Genomic DNA, 18,215 nt, shown 5'->3' with positions numbered 1-18,215 from the left:
GCCAGTGATAGGTTTAGTGAGCACACGGCGTAAGTGGATACAATTAGAATAAAGCCTTAATTTTAGTAGGAGGCTTGGAGAAAGAAACTGTTCTCTTAACAAAGTGGGCTTAAAGATGTGAGGCCTCAGACTGCTTCAGTTTTGCTGAGCTGACACACAGAACCACGGAAAAATGGAGCGGGATCTCTGATCAGACCATGCCTGAAGCATCTGGACTTTACTGTTGGTCCACTGTGAGTAGTTCTATTTTTGGAGCTGAAAGCATTCTCACTGACACCACTCATGTTTACTCTTGTGTTCACAAGGCTAGGTGGTAAATGGGATAAAAGAAACACTCTTAGGAGCTATTAATACCTGTAAAGACATTAGCCATTAATCAGTTCACAGCAGCAGAAGTAATGTAGATGTAACTTAAAATTGGTTGGCTTTTGGGTGCCTGGGTGGCTCAGTTGGTTAAACGTCTGCCTTCAGCTCAGGTCATGATCCCAGGGTCCTGGGATCGAGTCCCGCATCGGGCTCCCTGCTCGGCGGAGAACCTGCTTCTCCCTCTCCCTCCGCCTGCCTCTCTGCCTACTTGTGCTCTCTCTCTCTAACTCTTTCAAATAAATAAATAAAATCTTAAAAAAAAAAAATTGGTTGGCTTTTTAAATATTTTTTTTTTATGTGAGAGAGAGAAAGCAGGAGCTGGGAGGAGAGGGAGAAGCAGGCTCCCTGCTGAGCAGGGAGCCTGACACGCAGCAGGGAGCCTGACATGGGGCTTGATCCCAGGACCCCGGGATTATGATCTGAGCTACCCACGCACCCCTACATTTGAAGATGATTCTGGATTCAGTGTTAGAAGCAGGCTGTTGGAACCTCTTTTCTAAAGAGTCCCACCTTCCTTGTGGCCCACTGCACCTCAGCATGCCAGTTTCCATCACTTCTCGAATGTCCTGGGCCATACAAACTCTGGGCTTCATGACCAGAGTATCATCCATTTTTCACAGGCTTTCATTGCTATTGTTTAAATAAAAGGAATGCTCTAAATATGCATATGTGTAATGTTTATGAAAAGGACTTTCACATTCAAAGTTGCTTTTGATTCTTACATAATATGGCCTACAATTCATTTGTTTCTGCTCACTGGGAACTTTGCAAAGGTTTTCCAAACTGATTGTCCCACAGCCTTGGAGGGCTGTCAGAATGAACTTTCTAGGGGCGCCTGGGTGGCTCAGTCGTTAGGCGTCTGCCTTTGGCTCAGGTCATGATCCCAGGGTCCTGGGATTGAGCCCCGCATCGGGCTTTCTGCTCTGCGGGAAGCCTGCTTCTCTCTCCCACTCCCCCTGCTTCTGTTCCCTCTCTTGCTGTGTCTCTCTCTGTCAAATAAATAAATAAAATCTTTTAAAATAAAAAATAAAAAAGAATGAACTTTCTAAGATGCGAATCTGGTCACGATGCTCCCTTGCTTAAGGCTTTCAGGGGTTCTCCACTGAGAGGCGAAAGCTCACAGAACTGAGGCTGACTCCCCTGGCTCATCACTGGTCACCGGGCAGGTACCACCAACCACTCCAGCTTTGCCTGATGCCCCCACCCCACCTGAACCTGCTGCTCCACAAACAACCTCTTCATACCTCCATTTCTCCACTCATGCTGTTCCCTGCACTGGGGAAGCCCTTTTCTTAAAATCTTACTTTAAAAAACTGGGGGGGGGGGGGCCTGGGTGACTCAGTCAGTTCAGCATCTGCCTTCAACTCAGGTCATCATCTCAGGGTGCTGGGATCGCGTCCCGCATCGGGCTCCCTGCTCAGCAGGGAGCCTGCTTCTCCCTCTGCCTGCCGCTCCCCCTGCTTGTGCTCTGCCTCTTCCTCTCTCTCAAATAAATAAATAAAATCTTTTTTAAAAAAGCCCTTTCCTTCAATAATCACCTCCATCTGTCTTGATCAGCTAAACCATCATCCCCTCTGACCAGCTTTTTCCAGTCCTCTCCCTCCCCCCATAGTCCTCTCAAGTAGAGGTATGCCTCCTTCGCATCCCAACAGCGTCCTGAAGCCACTTCCCCCAGGAAAGAGGGGGTGCATGGTGAGTCTGGGTTTCCTTCTGCCCCGCACAATGCCTGGCATGGAATATTAAATGATTGTGAAACAGCAATGTAAAGTGGGCTCTCCCAGCTCGGGCTTGAAGAGTGTGTTCATTACATGGTGATGGTTCATTGTGGTGATGGTTTCACAGGTAACTCAAAACTTGTCCCGTTGTACACTTCATATACGTCTGTACATATGTACACATCTTATTGTATGTCAGTTATACCTCAACAAAGCTATTTTTGTAAGTGGGGGGTGGACTCTTACACAGGGGCCTCTCCGACCTTGACGGAGGCATCCTCTGATCATAGCCCTAGGACAGGACAGGAACATGTACGTGTTATTCTGCTGGTCTCTACATTGGACTGAAGGTCCTCTAAGGTCAGCACCGGGGGAAATGAGCTGGAGACGGGACGCTGCCCTGCTGAGAAGTTTTAAATCTTCTCAGCTGTATGTTGAAGTCACCTGAGAAGATTTAAAACTCGCAGATGCCTGGATCTCAGAGCACTCCATCGGTCTAGGGCAGCCTGAGCATCGGGATTGCTTAAGCCCCCGGGGTGACTAGAATGTGCAGCAGATTTTGAGAATCACTGTTTTAGATCAGTGAGTGGTTTGGCTCCTCACAGCCAACACCCAGATCACATCACTTCCCACTCCTTCCCCTGAGAGTCTAGAAACCAGGAGTCTGTTGTGCACAAGAAGCTTTAGTGGGTTCTGAGGCTCCTCTGGAGAAGGAGGACAGACACCAAAACAGTTTGAGACTCAAATCTCTGGGCCAGTTTTGCCCCCGAACCAAAGTCCCCCCAGCCCTTCCTAGCGGCTGGGCAAATTCCATGGCCAGTAGGTGGCACTGTGTCCTTTGACTTGCAGAAAACCCAACATCGGGTGGGGCAGCTCTTTCAAAAGGCTCCTTTGACATCGTTAATTTTGAATGCACTAATTCTGAATAATTTCCCCTTGACTTTTTCCTGGTCTCTTCAGTGCTTGCTCTTGTGCCAGGGGAACATGAATGTTAGCTCACTCTTGTAATATTTGCTCCATTTTTACTGGGTCATTAGAAATCATACATGCTTCCCTTTATTGGCTCTAAAATACCTGAGTATTGAAGTAGCGTTAATATCATATTATGGTACATAAAATTTGATACAACTATTCAGATAATCAATGTTTTTTTTTTTTTTTTTTTTTTTTGAGGCGGGGTACAGGGAGAGGGAGAAAGAGAATCTTAAGCAGGCTCCGGGCCCTTCTCTGAGCCTGACGCTGGGCTCTGTCTCAGAACACTGAGATCATGACCTGGGCCGAAATCAAAGAGTTGAACACTTAACTGACTGAGCCACTCAGGTGCCCCATCAATGTTTTACTTCATGGTGATTTTCCAAAATAAAAAAAGGAATCCATTTTCATTGAAAAATTCTTTAGTTAAGATAAAAAACAAAATGCCACCAGTGGAAGGTCTCTTTCATCAGCTTTCATGAGGTGAGCAGGTCTGGCTGGGTTTTTTATTTTTTATTTTCATTTTTTATTTTTTCCATTTTTAAAATTTAAATTCAATTAGTTAACATATAATGTATTATTGGTTTCAGAGGTAGAGGTCAGTGATTCATCAGTCTTATAGAACAACCCAGTGCTCATTACATCATGTGCCCTCCTTAATGTCCATCACCTGGTTACCCCATCCTCCTACCCCACCCCCACGCAACCCTCAGTTTGTTTCCAGTGATTAAGAGATCTTGTTTTTCTCCCTCTCTGGTTTTGTCTTATTTTTTCCTCTCTGCCCCTATGATCTTCTGTTTTGTTTCTTTAATTCCACATATCCGTGAGATCATATGATAATTGTCCTTCTCAGATTAACTTATTTCACTTAGCATAATACCCTCTAGTTCCATCCACATTACTGCAAATGGCAAGATTTCATTTTTTGATGGCTGAGTAATATTCCATTGTGTATATATACCACATCTTCTTTATCCATTCATCTGTTGATGGACATCTGGGCTCTTTCCATAGTTTGGCTATTGTGGACATTGCTGCTATAAACATTGGGGTGCAGGTGCCCCTTCGGATCACTACATTTGTATCTTTGGGGTAAATACCCAGTAGTACAATTGCTGGGTCATAGGGTAGCTCTATTTTCAACTTTTTGAGGAACCTCCATACTGTTTTCCATAGTGGCTGCACCAGCTTGCATTCCCACCAACAGTGTAGGAGGGTTCCCTTTTCTCTGCATCCTCACCAACATCTGTCATTTCCTGACTTATTAATTTTCTGGCTGGGTTTTTTAGAGAATGAGGTTGGGGAGAGGCCTGGGGCACAATATGGGGATCTTCCCCTCAACCTCCAGGCTATGAAATATGGGTTCTTTTATTCAAAGAAGCTTGGGACAAAATCATCAAAGTCTTAATTCCTGCAAGCCTGATTTTCTGAGCCCACAGTCATGACCTATGGTCCAATAGGAGAATTTTCGTCTGCTACCAGGTGAGATGAGGAAAACATTCTGCAAAAGTCAGTTCTGAAAGGTTTGGACTAGGTATCGAAGGATGAGTCAGTTTACTCGTTGGAAAAGATCAGGGATAAAGCCTTCTGTGAAGAGGAAACACCAATGTGCAAAGGTGAGAATGTGTTTATGAGGCTGAAATGCCGGGTCTGGTGCAAAGGGCCTTGCGTGTTGTATCACCAACAGATTCCTGGTCTTCCAGTTACACCGAGTATGTACCCTGCCTTCTTTTTCTGAAGAGCAGGCTAAACAACTATAATTAATGAGGCATTTACTCAAGACCTGTCTTCTGATGTAGAGTAACTTGCAAGCCCTCAGTGATCTCTTTGGAAGGAGGGAGACCAGCTTGCTCAAGTTACGGCTTGTGCGCCTTCCGCCTAGGGTCTGGCTTGGCTCTGGCGTGCACACCACTCGGAAAACAGTGATTTGGGTGACCTCGACGAAGAGCCACAAACCCCCACAGCTAATTACATTTTGGCCTATTGATCTGAGGGTGAAAGGCCCTGTGTTTGCTGTCAGTGAAGATTTAATTGTGGCTGGGGACAAATGCTGGAAGGGCAGCTATAAAGCACGGCTCTCCGTGTAATGAAAGGCCTACTGTAACCCTGGAAGGGCCACCTGTTGAACATGACTTCGACGACTAGTAGGTCAGAGCTTATGCCCTTAGAAGTCATTTAGGTCTGCCTCCCAAATTTAGGAAATGCAAGGCAGACTCAATAATTATTGAATGCCTACTATGTACCAGGAATTTTAATTTTATTTTTTTAAGATTTTATTTATTTATTTAAAAGAGAGAGAGAGCGCACAAGCAGGGGGGAGGGGCAGAGGCAGGGGGAGAAGTAGGCTCCCCACTGAGCAGAGAGCCAACAACTCGAGACTCAATCCCAAGACCCTGGGATCATGAACTGAGCCAAAGGCAGATGCTTAACCGACCAAGCCACCCAGGTGCTCCAGTGTACCAGGAATTTTTAGATGCATTTACTAACCTGCACAAAATATTTTCTAAAATAATCACAAGACCACCTATTTGATGACATTGCACTTTAGAAAATATTAAGATATTACTGTATATTTCTTTAAAATACACTCAAATTAGGGGCGCCTGGGTGGCTCAGTTGGTTAAGCGACTGCCTTCGGCTCAGGTCATGACCCTGGAGTCCCGGGATCGGTTCCCGCATTGGGCTCCCTGCTCAGCGGGGAGTCTGCTTCTCCCTCTGACCCTCCCCCACCATGCTCTCTATCTCATTCTCTCTCTCAAATAAATAAATAAATAAAATCTTTAAAAAAAAAAATTAAAATACACTCAAATTATATTAAGACCAGGTAGTCACACTGAAGATCGGAAATTCCAAATGAGGGACGTCTGGGTGGCTCAGTTGGTTAAGCGTCTGCCTTCGGCTCAGGTCATGATCCCAGGGTCCTGGGATCGAGTACCACATCAGGCTTCTTGCTCGTTGGGGAGCCTGCTTCTGCCTCTGCCTGCTGCTCGCCCTGCTTGTTCTCTTTTTTCTCTCTCTCTGGCAAATAAATAAATAAAAATCTTAAAAAAAAAAAAATTCCAAATGAGGCAGCTGTGATACCCTAGAAAGAAGAGTGGTCCCTGGAGTCAGGAGATCTCAGCTCTATCACCTATCACTTCTCGAAAGCCCCAGTGTCCAAGTGAGGGAGAATAAGGTATTTTTACAGTGGTTATTTGTATGAACGATACATACCTGGCTGAGCACCATCCTTTGGGCCTCTCTGAGTGTGGAGACCCTTAGAATTGTGTTTGTTTTTGTGAGGAAGCTGGAAACCCATGGAACTATTTGAAAACAGAATGGCTTGCAGGCCAGGGAGTCTCCTACACCTGTGCCAGCAGGGCTCCTACCTCCTTGCACCTGAGCTGACTGCTAGGCTCAGCTGACCCCGGAGCTCTGCGTGATGAACTGCTGATGCTGCCACGCTGGTCAGCTATGATTCTTAGCCACATTTTTGAAAAGATTTATTTATTTTATATTCTATATATTTACACACACACACACACACACACACACACACACACACATATATGGAGAGAGAGAGAGAAGGAGTGCATGCATGCACATGTGGGTAGCAGGAGGGGCAGAGGGGGGAGGGAGAGGGAGAGTGGAGCCCAAAGCAGGGCTCAATCCCATGATCCTGAGATCATGTCCTGAGCTGAAATCGAGTCAGATGTTTAACCAACTGAGTCACCCAGATGCCCCAAGATTTATTTATTTATTGGGGGGAGAGGTAGAAGGAGAGACTCTCAAGCAGACTCCCCACTGAGCACAGAGCCTATGTGGGGCTTGATCTCATGACCCTGAGATCATGACTTGAGCTGAAACCAAGAGTTGGATGCCTAACTGATTGAGCCACCCAGGCAACCCCCCTCCCAGCCACATTTTTTGAGTAAAGTCAAGTATGGCCTCTGCAAGGTTTGTGGTCTAAATGTTTAGTTGAACCTAGGAGGAACCTGCAGTAGGCAGAGCAGGCATCATGTTTGATGATCTCTGAAATGTTAGAGCAGAGGGGGACCTATCTCTACTGAAGCCGGGGAAGAGGAAACTATCAAAGAGCTTACAGTCAGAGTAACTTAGCGAGGGAGCTGATGGAGGCTCCTGAGACCTCATTTAAAGAGCTGGGGCGACCATTTGCAGAGTCAACTGTCAAGACAGGTCCTCACAGTCTTCCCATGGGCCTTGCATCCTCTGTTAAAGGGCAGTGGTTTTTTGAAGGACAATTTTTAGTTGGTACAACAGGTTATGTAAACCAGAGCCTGCTGCCAAGTGCCAAACACATCTGACTTCACAAGTAGTAATTATAAAGCCAGGTCTGGCATGGACTAGAGTCTTCTCTTTCCACATGAGCAAATTGAGGTCCAAGGAGGGGCAGGCAGTTACATGGTTGTTCAGCTAGGTTATGGCGTTGAGACTGGAACTCAATCCTTCCGATTTGGAGCCCAGATCTCTAGTTTTCCTCTACTAGCAATTAAATACGAAGAGCTATATTCTACAAAAGGGCAGCAGCCCCTGCACACAGGCCAAAGTTGGGTCCCAGGCTGGTGGCTTGATGTTACTTTGCAGGGCTGTTGGCCCTTGGCTTTTTGCAGACCCAGTCCTGGACCACCTACTCAGTCTCCACCCCCAAACTAGGCCCCCCAAAAGAGGTAGGGCATCAGAAGCTTGTCCTACCTTTTGAAAAGCTGCAGAACTCCTTGGAGCTAAGGCAAGGCAGAAGAGAGAGGCAGGAAAGAAGTCAGAAGTGGCAGGTAAGGGAATGGAGTGTAGGCGAAAAGGAGGACAAAAAGAAGTGGTACTCAAGTGGCCAGGGCAAAATGCTGGCTCAGCTTCCGGGAGGATGCCCGAGTTACTGGCTTCTTCCTCTGGTCTGCAGATGTCTCTGTCCTTGCCTGTGTCCCTGGTGTTCACTGCTCTCTGTCCCGTCCTCCTACTCTATGGCTTTTCCCCAGGCCATATCTGCATGGACCATACCTGCGCTGTGTCCCTTCCCCATGCCCTACTCACTCCTTTGTTCCTGCCATTTACTCTTGAAGTCTCTAGACATAATTAATTTAAAAGGGGTGTGTGTATGCTTGTATTCATTCATTTTACTTTTAATTGAAATAACTGGAAAAGAATCTATGCCTTTAGGTGGTGTGAGGTAGTTTCTAGAAAGAAAGAAACAAATTTCAATGGCTCTGTTAGAGTGGAAAAGGGGCATTTAGGGAAGGACACCAGTGGTCTCCTCTGCGTAAAATTGCCCTATGGACAATTTTAAAGAAAAGTTTCCTAAAAAAAAAACCACTCATGCCAAAATTAGTTGAAAAACATAACAACTTTTACTGTAATTTTATTTATGGATATTATTTTTCAATGTTTTAGTTCATGAAAGCCAGAAAACATACATTCCCTCTGGAATATATACTCTTAAAAGTATTTTCAAAACAAGCCTTTGAAAAATTGCTCTCAGAAAGATATAGTAATGAGTGTTTTCAGAATTGATAATTGTATGAACAGAGAGGGTGAAAACACACAACTTATTTACTAAGGCTGTGCTGGATACTTCATAAATAAGTTTAATGCTCACATATGTTTCTTAGCTTCAGAGAAATACATTTGTACATTAAGAGCAACAACAACAAACATAAACCCCTTTCCTTATTGTTGAAAATCTCTGTCAAGACCTGTTTTGTATTCCATTTCTCAGTGTGAAATTCTACCCACCTCAGGCTTGGCATAACCCCAGTGTGCATGCTTAACCCCAAAACAAACAAAAATCTCTAAAGAACCTACTAAAGGCCAGTTAACATTGTAGGCTATTTTCACCAAAATGGGACCTGGTGTGCTCACCATGACTCATCATTTGCTCACCTCCCGTGTTTATCCAAGCTGGAGTTTGCCTTTAGGTCTGTCCTTGTCAGTCCTTTAGTGGCTGTAAACTTTGAGAGTCAGCATAGGGATTATTTTTCCCTAACCAGGACCATGTTATACAGGAGGAGAAAAACCTATAAGGAACAGGTCACGATCCCAGGGTCCTGGGACAGAGTCCCACAAGAGGCTCCTTGCTCAGTCAGGAGTCTGCTTCTCCCTCTGCCTGCCACTCCCCCTGCTTGTGTGCGCTCTCTCTCTCTGTCAAATAAATAAATAAAGCCTTTTTAAAAAAAGGAACATTTTCCTATAAAAAGAAATAGAATTTGGTATTTTTAAAATAAAAAGTTAATATTAACATTAAAGAAAATTTAATATGTTTCATAGCCCTATTAATTGCTGCAAAAGAATTTTGTAGTATCCTGTCACCAGGGTCATTCATTTCTTGCACTGTGACAAATCCTAGGCATGACTATTAAAGCAGAGTAAATGAAGCATATTACGTAAACTAAGGTGAATACGGTAGGGTTGTCTTCCACTCCCACCTTGAACTTTTTTCCCTACATATTAAATTATGACTATGTATTGGTAAAAGATTTTTGATCTGGATTGTAAATTGAATTTCAGAATATGACAACTCACTCTGGGAGTCAGTTAGCATGTAAATCTGAATTGTGAAATAGAGAAGTTTTAATTAATCTGATTTTTAAGTATTAAGTATTTAAGTATTTTGTTTTAATTAATCTGATTTTTAAGTATTTAAGTATATATTTTTAAGTATTAAGTATTTAAGTATTAAGTATGCTCATTACATAAAATTTACCATCTTAGCCATTTTAAAGTGTACAGTTCACTGGCATTAAGTGCACTCACAATATTGGCCACAATCACTACAATCCATTCATTTCCAGAACTTTTGCATTACCCCAAACTGGAAATTCTGTACCCATTAATTAATGACTCCCCATTCCCCCCCTCTCTCCAGGCCCTGGTAACCTCTATTACACTGTCTGACTCTATGAATTGGTCTATTCTAGAGACCTTAAATAAGTAGAATAAGTACAATATTTGTCCTTTGTGTCTTGTTTATTTCACTCAGCACGTTTTCAGGGTTCATTTGTGTTGTAGCATGTGTCAGAATTTCATTCCTTTCTAAGGCTAAATAATGGTCCATTGTATGTAGATACTACATTTTGTTTATCCATTCATCTGTTGATGGACATCTGAGTTGTTTCTACTTTTTGGCTATTGTAAATAATGCTGCTTTGAACAAGGGTGCGTACAGCTAGCTATTTGAGTCCTTTTTTTTTTTTTAATTATTTTGGGTATATCCCCAGAACAGGAGTTGCTGGATCATATGGTAATTCTATGTTTAACTTTTTGAGGAACTGACCTTGTTTAATTTTTATTTTTTTTAAAGATTGTTATTTATTTTAGGGGCGCCTGGGTGGCTCAGTCGTTAAGCGTCTGCCTTCGGCTCAGGTCATGGTCCCAGGGTCCTGGGATCGAGCCCCACATCGGGCTCCCCGCTCAGCGGGAAGCCTGCTTCTCTCTCTCCCACTCCCCCTGATTGTGTTCCCTCTCTCGCTGTGTCTCTATCAAATAAATAAATAAAATCTTTAAAAAAAAAAAAAAAGATTGTTATTTATTTTAGAGAGGGAGAGTGCACACGCACAAGCATGAATGGGGGAGGGGCAGAGGGAGAGAGAATCCTTAAGCGGACTCCTGGCTGAGTGTGGAGCCCATCCCCCAACCCATGAGATCATAACTTGGTCAGAGATCACTAGTTGGAGGCTTTACCTACTGAGCCACTCAGGCGCCCCCCCCCCCCGTTTTAAAACTAATAAGAAACAGTGGTGTGTGGGTGGCTCAGTCTGTTAAGGGGCTCACTCTTTCTTGATTTTGGCTCAGGTCATGATCTCAGGGTCCTGGGGTCACACCCCTCCTTAGGCTCTGGGCTCCTGGGCTCTGGGCTTCCTTACTTAGCGGGAAGTCTGCTTGAGGATTCTCTCTCTCCTTCTCCCTCTGCCCCTTGCTCCCCACATCCCCTCATGCTCGTGCGTGCACACATACTCTCTCTCAAATAAATAAATAAATAAATCTTTAAAAGAAATAAATAAAATAAAACTAATAAGAAACATAAAATTTCTCTGGGTTATCCTTGCTCAAACTTTGAGAATCAAACCCAATCCAACCAGCAGTCTCCTTCAAGCCCAGAAACTCAGCAATGATCAGCAGTGGTATGCGCCCGGGGCAGCTACAAGGGAAGCTGTTCCAGGAACTGTGAGAAATGCTGACTGTCTCCCCTTCCTGAGGGGGTGCATCAGTGCACCCTGACTTTGCTGATTAGAGGAAGTCAAAGTATTTGAAGGGCATTTCTACCCTCCAGCTTAATAAAAAGAATGAAGAGTTCTAGAACAAGATAAAAGCCACAAGCCAGAAGCCAAAAACTTCAGAGGGATTAGAAGAGGCATTTTCAAAGTAGTTCTAAGATAATGGAGCATGGAAGAATGTTGCCATCATTTGGGATTCAGTGGCTTAGGGCAGGTCTGGGCAGGTTGGGAACCACCAGGTGGCAGGATGGGGGCAGATTTGATTGCAGCACTTTCCAGGTGCAGTCTAGGTAAATATGGGTCTATAACTCCCCATTCCCCTGTCTCTCCAGCCCCTGGTAACCTCTATTATATTTTCTGACTCTATGAATTTGCCTATTTTAGGTATGTCATATAGGTAGAATCATACAATATTTGTCTTTTTGTGTCTCGTTTATTGCACTTAAGCAAATAAGGGTCTGAACTGTGAAACACTGTGTTGTGGGCGGGAAGGGGAGGCACAGATCAGACATCAAAAGGCTTAAATTTAGAGGATGCTAGATAAATGCCAATTAGTACGCTTATCAATGCAACATTTACTCAGTTTTTGAGACTTAACTTTCTTTCCATCTCTGCCAGACAAATCTTCTAAAATCACCACTTGGCCCACGTCAGCTCCCAGTTCAAACTCTCTCTCTAGCTTCCCATTATTTATGATCATTGCCTCCCAAGGCCACTCTCTTGAAAGGCAGAAAGACCTAAGATAGACCCAGGGCAGCCTCTGCAGCACCAATTCTACTGGAAAGTATTTGGGGATGAGTGTGACTGTTACATCAGAACAAACATGGGGATGTTACAGAGTACAATGTTTGCATGCAGTTTACCGACGAAATGCTGGTCCTCAGTGAAATTTGGAGCTTTGCCCTTAGGCACAATATACTACAAGAATAAGTTTACTTCCTTAGGCATCAGGGCACCACCTTGGCAGAGTTTGGGAGTGGAAAGGGGCACAAATGAAGATTAAATTCCAAACTCCTTAATCAGGGCAGTCAGAACTATCTCCGGCCTGGCCCTTGGGAGCTATCACTTTGCTCTTTACTCCTTAACTGTTTCTGTTTTTAGTAAAGGCATTCTGAACCTTTGGACAGGTATCCCAGCTCTGTCACTTCCTCCAGAAAACTAACACCTCTGTGTCTCACTTTTCTCATCTGGATAACAGCAGGGTTGTGGGGAGGATTAAGTGAGTTAAGGTGGTAATTTAGCGCAGTGCCTGGCTAGCAGAGTGTTTTCTGTCCGTGCTAGGCGTCCCGTTACTATTGCCTTCCACACGAAGGCCACCTCTTCCCTCCTGCCTATGAACCATTCCAGTCTTAATCCACTCATCGTGGCCCAGCCCAAGCCTACCTGTCCCTTCGCGCGCGCTGTCAGGGGAAACTCCTCACTCTCAGCTCTTGGTGGCCATTTCAGAACCAGCTCAGACGTACAGGATAAGCTGAAAGCCCGAACATCTGTTTATGAGTTTAGCTCCACGAAAATCGCCAGTGTGTCGAGATAAGGAAAAGGATGGATAGCGGCATATCGTCCCGTCTCGAATCCTCGGAAAGGGCAAAGCGTTAATGAGGGAAAAGTGGACTTTACCCGTGTCTCCAAGCCCCACATGCCCTCCCTTCCCGATTAAGCGCCTCTCCCCGTAGTACACCGGCAGGCGCTTCCGTAGCTCCTCGGGCGAGCGCGCGGCCGGCCGTGCGACTTCGAGACAACCAGACGGCCGCGGCGGGATCTCACGGACCTGCTCTCCCTCCCGATGTCAACCCAAAGTAATGGGGGGGCGTGGCCCGCCCCCTCCCCGTGGCGCCCGGCTGCTACGAAAGCACCGCGAGACCCTCCCTCGCGAACCCCCCCCCTCCCCGCCAGCAAGGGCTCCAGAAGGGACTTCCACCTGGGAGTCCGGGGCTCCGAGTCCCGGGCGGGTCCCCGCGCGGGGCGGAGCTGGCCCTGCCCGGAGCTCGCCCCGCCCCGCCCCGCCCCGCCCCGCCGTAAACTGACCGTGTGGCAGCCGGGCGGGGGCTTGGAAAGGGGGAGAAGGGGAGGAGAGAGGGAGGGAGGAAAGTGGAGCCTGGCGGGCCGGAGGGAGGAAGGGAAGGGGCGGAGGCGGAGGGCAGAGTGTGGCGGCGCGTCCCGGAGCCCAAGTCGCGGCCCCAGCGCGGAGTCCAACCCCTCCCGGGCCCAGAGTCGCCCGCCGGGGCCGTCCCGAGCCGCGACTCCCCCTCCCCCGCCCCCCCGCCCCCCGGGCAGCCCCGGGACTCGGCTGCGAGCGCTGCGGGAGGGATGGTGGCGGCGGGGCGCGGGCCAGCGCAGCCGCCAGCGTCTCCCGCCCGGCCGCGGGCGCTGTGAGCCGGGCATGCGGCTGCGGCCCCCGGCCCTCGGCCCCCGCGCTCCGGCCCCGGCCCTGGGCCCCTGCGGAGCCCGCCGCCGCTGAGGCCGGGCGCCCCCACCATGCCGCGGGCCCCGGCGCCCCTGTACGCCTGCCTGCTCGGGCTCTGCGCGCTCGTGCCTAGCCTCCCAGGTAAGCCGGGCCGCCCGCGGCGCCCAGAAACTTTGTCGGGCGACGAGCCGCCCGCAGGCGGCGTGGAGGGCCGGGCGGGGGGCGCCGGCTGAAGGGGAGAGCTTCTTCTGGGCCCCCCAGGTGGGCGAGTCGCGGGGTACGGCCGGGTGGGGGGCTCGCGAGGTGCGTGCGCCACCCCGCGCGCAGCCCGCGGCCGCCCCGGCGCGCTGTCGTCGGCCGTCGGTCAGTCCCGGGCCGAGGAGGAGCCTTCCCTTCCTGTGTAAACAGCCTTGCCGGGCTGCTGACGGCCCGCGTGCGCCCGCGCCCAGTGCCCGGGGAGGGCCGCCGCCAGCCCTGCGAGGGGGCCGGGGCGCCGCACTCCCCGGCACAAAGCGGCCCTTGTGGCCGGCCGGGGGCGGGCGGGCTGCGGGGAGGCGCCGACGGATGCCACCGGTGCCCCGGTCCTCAGGCGAAGGGCAGCAAGCGGGGCGGGGGAGAGACCCGGAGTCCTTGCTGGAGCCACGGCTTCTCGGGAGAGGGCTCGTCTCTTGGAACTGCGGGTGCTTGGGGCCCCTTAGCGTATCCTAGGGTTTCACTGCACCCAGGCCAACCGCCTTCCTTTAAAGTTGTAATCCCCTCGCTTCCTCCCCCAAGCCACCGCAAAACCCGAGGGAGACGGGCGCCCCAAGCCACAGCCCCACCTGGACTTCCGACCTGATTCCTTCTGCATGGCTTTATCCCGAGGTTTACAAACACTCGCCCCCGAACATTCCCCTAACTCTGGAGGGTTCTGGGGCAGAGGGCAGGGCGTGTGCGATTGCTTTGGCGCGACCCTGCCAAGGGCCGGCGGCTGTGTGAGGAGCCCTCAGTTACCTGCTGTAAGTTTTCGGAGTTGGGAGATGGCTGGATGTGGCAGTTAGGAGGCCCTAGAGGGAGGATGCTCTGTTTTGCGCCTGGCTGCCAGGCGGATAAGCCACCCCCAAGCCCTCCAAAAAAAGCAGGAAGCTCCAGTCTTTCTCCTTTCCCGGGGGAAATAATTGTGTGCTGGGGTGCTTCATTGCTCCACTGGCTTGCAAGCCCAAGATACTTGATTGCTCTTGCGTCTGGCTGCCAAGCGAGAGGGGACTATTCCCCTGTGGCGCCTCATTTGGGAAGCCAGATGAAGGTTTACCCCTGAGAGGAGGAGGGTTCTAGGCAAACGAAAACTTCCTTTAGGCCCGAATTCAGACTTAATACTGTAGCAAGATTTCTTTAACGGGAAAATAGTCACTCTAGAGCTTGGAGCAGATCCGTGGTTTCCAAACACCCATCTGGCAGCCAGCACCTATTGATGTTTTCCTGCGTCCTCGGGGAAATGCAAAGAGAAAGATGAAGCTTGTGTCACACACAGGAGTTTGTCTTTGCCAGTGGTCCCCGGCCTCACAAGGACTGTCCTTTAATTTGAAATTACGTCTTTTTTATTTTTGGTGGGAAAACTTTTCATAATTTATAGTGATGATAGAGGCAAAATAAAAAATCTGGCAATCCTGTATAAACTTCCCCTCCTCTTTTTCTCTTTGTTCTGTTCTGTTCTTCATGTTCTGTGAAATCCCAAAGTTTGGAACTGCTAAAGGAGAGGATTTCTAAGTACCCCTACAGCTTGACATTCTCCTATTCTGATAAAAACTCAAATTTTGTTTCTAGTTGTGAAGAATTCTTTTCATATATTGTTTTCCATTTGCGTTGTGATTTCTGTTTTTCACAGTTCACGTGTATCTTCACAATGATCTCCATTTATTCACTTGGGCCCAAAAGGGCGAAGTGACTTGCCCACTCTCCTTGTCTGCTGATCTCAGAGCTTCTCAGTCCAGGGCCCTTTGTCCCCCATGATGCAGCTTAGGTAGGGAGAAAAGCATCGGGCCATGGTGGTTTCTCTCCAGCTCCTTCAGAGCTCCCTTTTCTTGCACTGTTGCCCTGTGAGAGCTCAGCCAGCCCGCTGTGGGTCAGCAGAGCCAAGGTACGGCAAGCCCATCGCTGGCTTCCAGACCTGTCATCTCCCTCTTAGCCCTGGAGCTTCTCAAGGTTAGAAGGGGCTGACTCATATCTGTGATTTCTCCTAGTGCCCCAGTGTTGCTGAGCCAGCCTCAAACAGAGTTCGAAACAGTTTTTCTTTTCTCTTCCTTCCCTTTTCTTCTCTTTTGAAGCAGCGCAGGTACTTTTCCCAGAGCATGTTTCCTGTCTTGCTGCTAGGAACATGATTGGAAAGAAAAACCTTCATTGCCCAGTGAAATAAAGAGGTGACCTGCAGGGCCATGCCTGCCTGGGTGTCCCGAGACCAGGGGCCAAGTTGCCCATCTGTTGCTTTCTCTACACTTCCATCTCTGTGCCTAAACCAGGAAACAGACTTTTAATTTAAGAGGGCTCATTTCGAACAAGTCTCTGGCAGGCTGACAACCCCCCCCCCCCGCCCCCCCGGTCCCAGAGTTATCTCCTGCTCTCCTCATCCCATGGCCAAGAGCTTCCAGACAGGACTTTTGGACATGGTCTTCCCACAGAACCAGCGAAGGGTTTCTGTGGGGTGAGGTCTTTGCTCCCCCACAAGGAAGGGGAGGAGCGTGGTATTGATCTTGCTGCAGGACTGGAGTCATGTTTGCTATCATCGTTCATTAAAAAAAAAAAAAAATCAAATGTTCTTTCAGGAAATGCCCTGCAAATTAGAATGCTCTGAATCCTAAGAGAGCCCTTTATTCCGTTTTGTGGGCTCCTGTTGGCAGCACTCTGCCCTGCACCACAGGTTCCATGGGCTGTGAGGGGGCTGCTGGAATTCGGCCTTGGCTTTGCAGCTCTCTTCAGGTAACCAGGCCTAGGTTTAGAAAGAACAGGGCAGCAGGATGCAAACAGTGGGCTTGGTTTGGAGACTGCTCTTTAGCCCAGGTATTTACATTTTAGCCCCACCATCCTTGAATGAGGGGGGCTTTTTATAAAGGGGATTGAGGCAGAAGAGGGCAGGGTCTAATTAGCTCTAATTAGTATTCTCCTCCTGCTTGTTCTCCGCGCGTATTTAGCTACTGAGGCAACGGAGAATTAAAATATCTAAGTAGTTGGCAAAAGGCTTTTTGTGCCTGCCTGCCCTGGTTACTAGCTCCGCTTCTTTAGCCAGCGCCTGAAACTATTCTGAAAAGTTTCGAGGATATCAGTAATGTGGAACAGTTACGCGCTGCTTAAATAATAGCGTCCTCTGCATGTGGCAGTGTGCAGCTGGGTTGGAGTGGGGGGAGTCTCTTTTCACAGGTATTTTTTCTTGGCTGGGGTGGGGGGAAGGCTTCAGAAAGCCCACTGCTATAGTTTGTTTGCTTTCTTTCCAGTTGCATGGGATTAATGGGCTTCGTAAATATAAAGGAACACTTCATGTATAGGCACCCACTGTTTGTGAGGCTTCTTCTTGCTTCTGTTGAAGGCAGGGTTTGATTCCTGGGCCACCTGGTGAAAAGTGTGCTCCCAGGCAGGCCTTGACACGTCCCCTATGCTGGATGCTTGGAGGGGGAGGTGGTGTGGCCTGCTTTCCTTACTAGATTCCCTCCCCCCCACCCTCCTCCTCTAACACCACCTAGGATTTTCTCCCCTCCCCCGCAGATGGGGGCTGCTCCTGCCCTTGTCCCTTTTACCTGTTTGTAGCTCTCACTCAGAGTGATTCTGTTAAAACTCAAGTCAGATCATGCCACTCTGCTTAAAACCCTCCAGTGGCTTCCAGGAGTCCTGACAGTGTCCCGCCCGGCCTCTCCATGCACTCTGACTTCCCTGACTTTATGTTTCTGGCCACTGCCGCTGGTGCCCTTCACTCTCCGTTCTTGCCGCACAGCAGGGCCCTCCCCGGGGCCTGGGATACGCTCCCCCAGATAGCTGCAGAGCCAGCTGCCTCCATCCTGCAGCCTTTTCTTGGTGGTCTCCTGCTCAGCCAAGTTGTCCCTGGCCACTGTCAACTAAACCTCCTGCCCCATATTCCTCCTGTCACTTTTCTTTCCTTGATTTTTCTCCACAGCCCTCATCATCTCATGTGCTCTCTGATCTTGTTTACTGTCAGTACCCCCCAAGAGGATTCTCCTCCAACCAGAACATAAGCACTGTGAGGGCCGGGAGTTCCGTCGATTTTCTTTATCACTGTGTCCTCCATGCCTAGGATAGTGCCCAAAGCATACTGGTTCAATGGATGGATGAGCTTGAGTCTTGGGGAGGTGCGTGCATGCAGGGCGGGTGGGGCTTGTTCAATCCTCTGCTCCTTGCTGCCTTCTGTAACTGGTTTTGAGGTCAGGGACTGTGCACGTAGCTTACTAGTGGGAAACATTTTGGGGGAGAGAGACCCCATTTGAATGTGTCAAGGTTTTTTGAGCGGGAATAGATGATAGAGGCCATGTATTGCACGCCCTGAATTGCTTGCATGAGGATACTGAGGCCTGGAAA

General features: G+C 48.4%; 1 protein-coding gene and 1 long non-coding RNA gene across 5 annotated transcripts in view; one reads left to right on the top strand and one right to left on the bottom strand.

The window, feature by feature from the left end:
* The window catches only part of LOC144381101 (uncharacterized), a 28,119-nt gene extending 14,953 nt beyond the window's left edge, over window positions 1-13,166 (bottom strand). For both annotated transcript variants that reach the window (XR_013445648.1, XR_013445646.1), the window contains exon 1: window positions 12,638-13,166. This is a non-coding gene — a long non-coding RNA (uncharacterized LOC144381101). The remainder of the gene's footprint in view (window positions 1-12,637) is intronic.
* Window positions 13,167-13,339: 173 nt separating this feature from the next.
* ITGB5 (integrin subunit beta 5) overlaps window positions 13,340-18,215 on the top strand; it is a 113,557-nt gene continuing 108,681 nt past the window's right edge. Inside the window, exon 1 of one of the 3 annotated variants that reach the window (XM_078066918.1) lies at window positions 13,340-13,799. In XM_078066918.1, coding sequence (XP_077923044.1) covers window positions 13,730-13,799 — 70 coding nt within the window. In that variant the 5' untranslated portion in view covers window positions 13,340-13,729. Of the gene's footprint in view, window positions 13,800-14,491; window positions 14,523-18,215 lie in introns of those variants that run through there. The other 2 variants (XM_036071649.2, XM_036071650.2) reach the window with 2 other exon arrangements.

Source organism: Halichoerus grypus, chromosome 1 (genome assembly GCF_964656455.1).
Source record: "Halichoerus grypus chromosome 1, mHalGry1.hap1.1, whole genome shotgun sequence".
Lineage (NCBI taxonomy): Eukaryota > Metazoa > Chordata > Mammalia > Carnivora > Phocidae > Halichoerus > Halichoerus grypus.
This window is presented reverse-complemented; position numbering and strand designations above follow the sequence as displayed.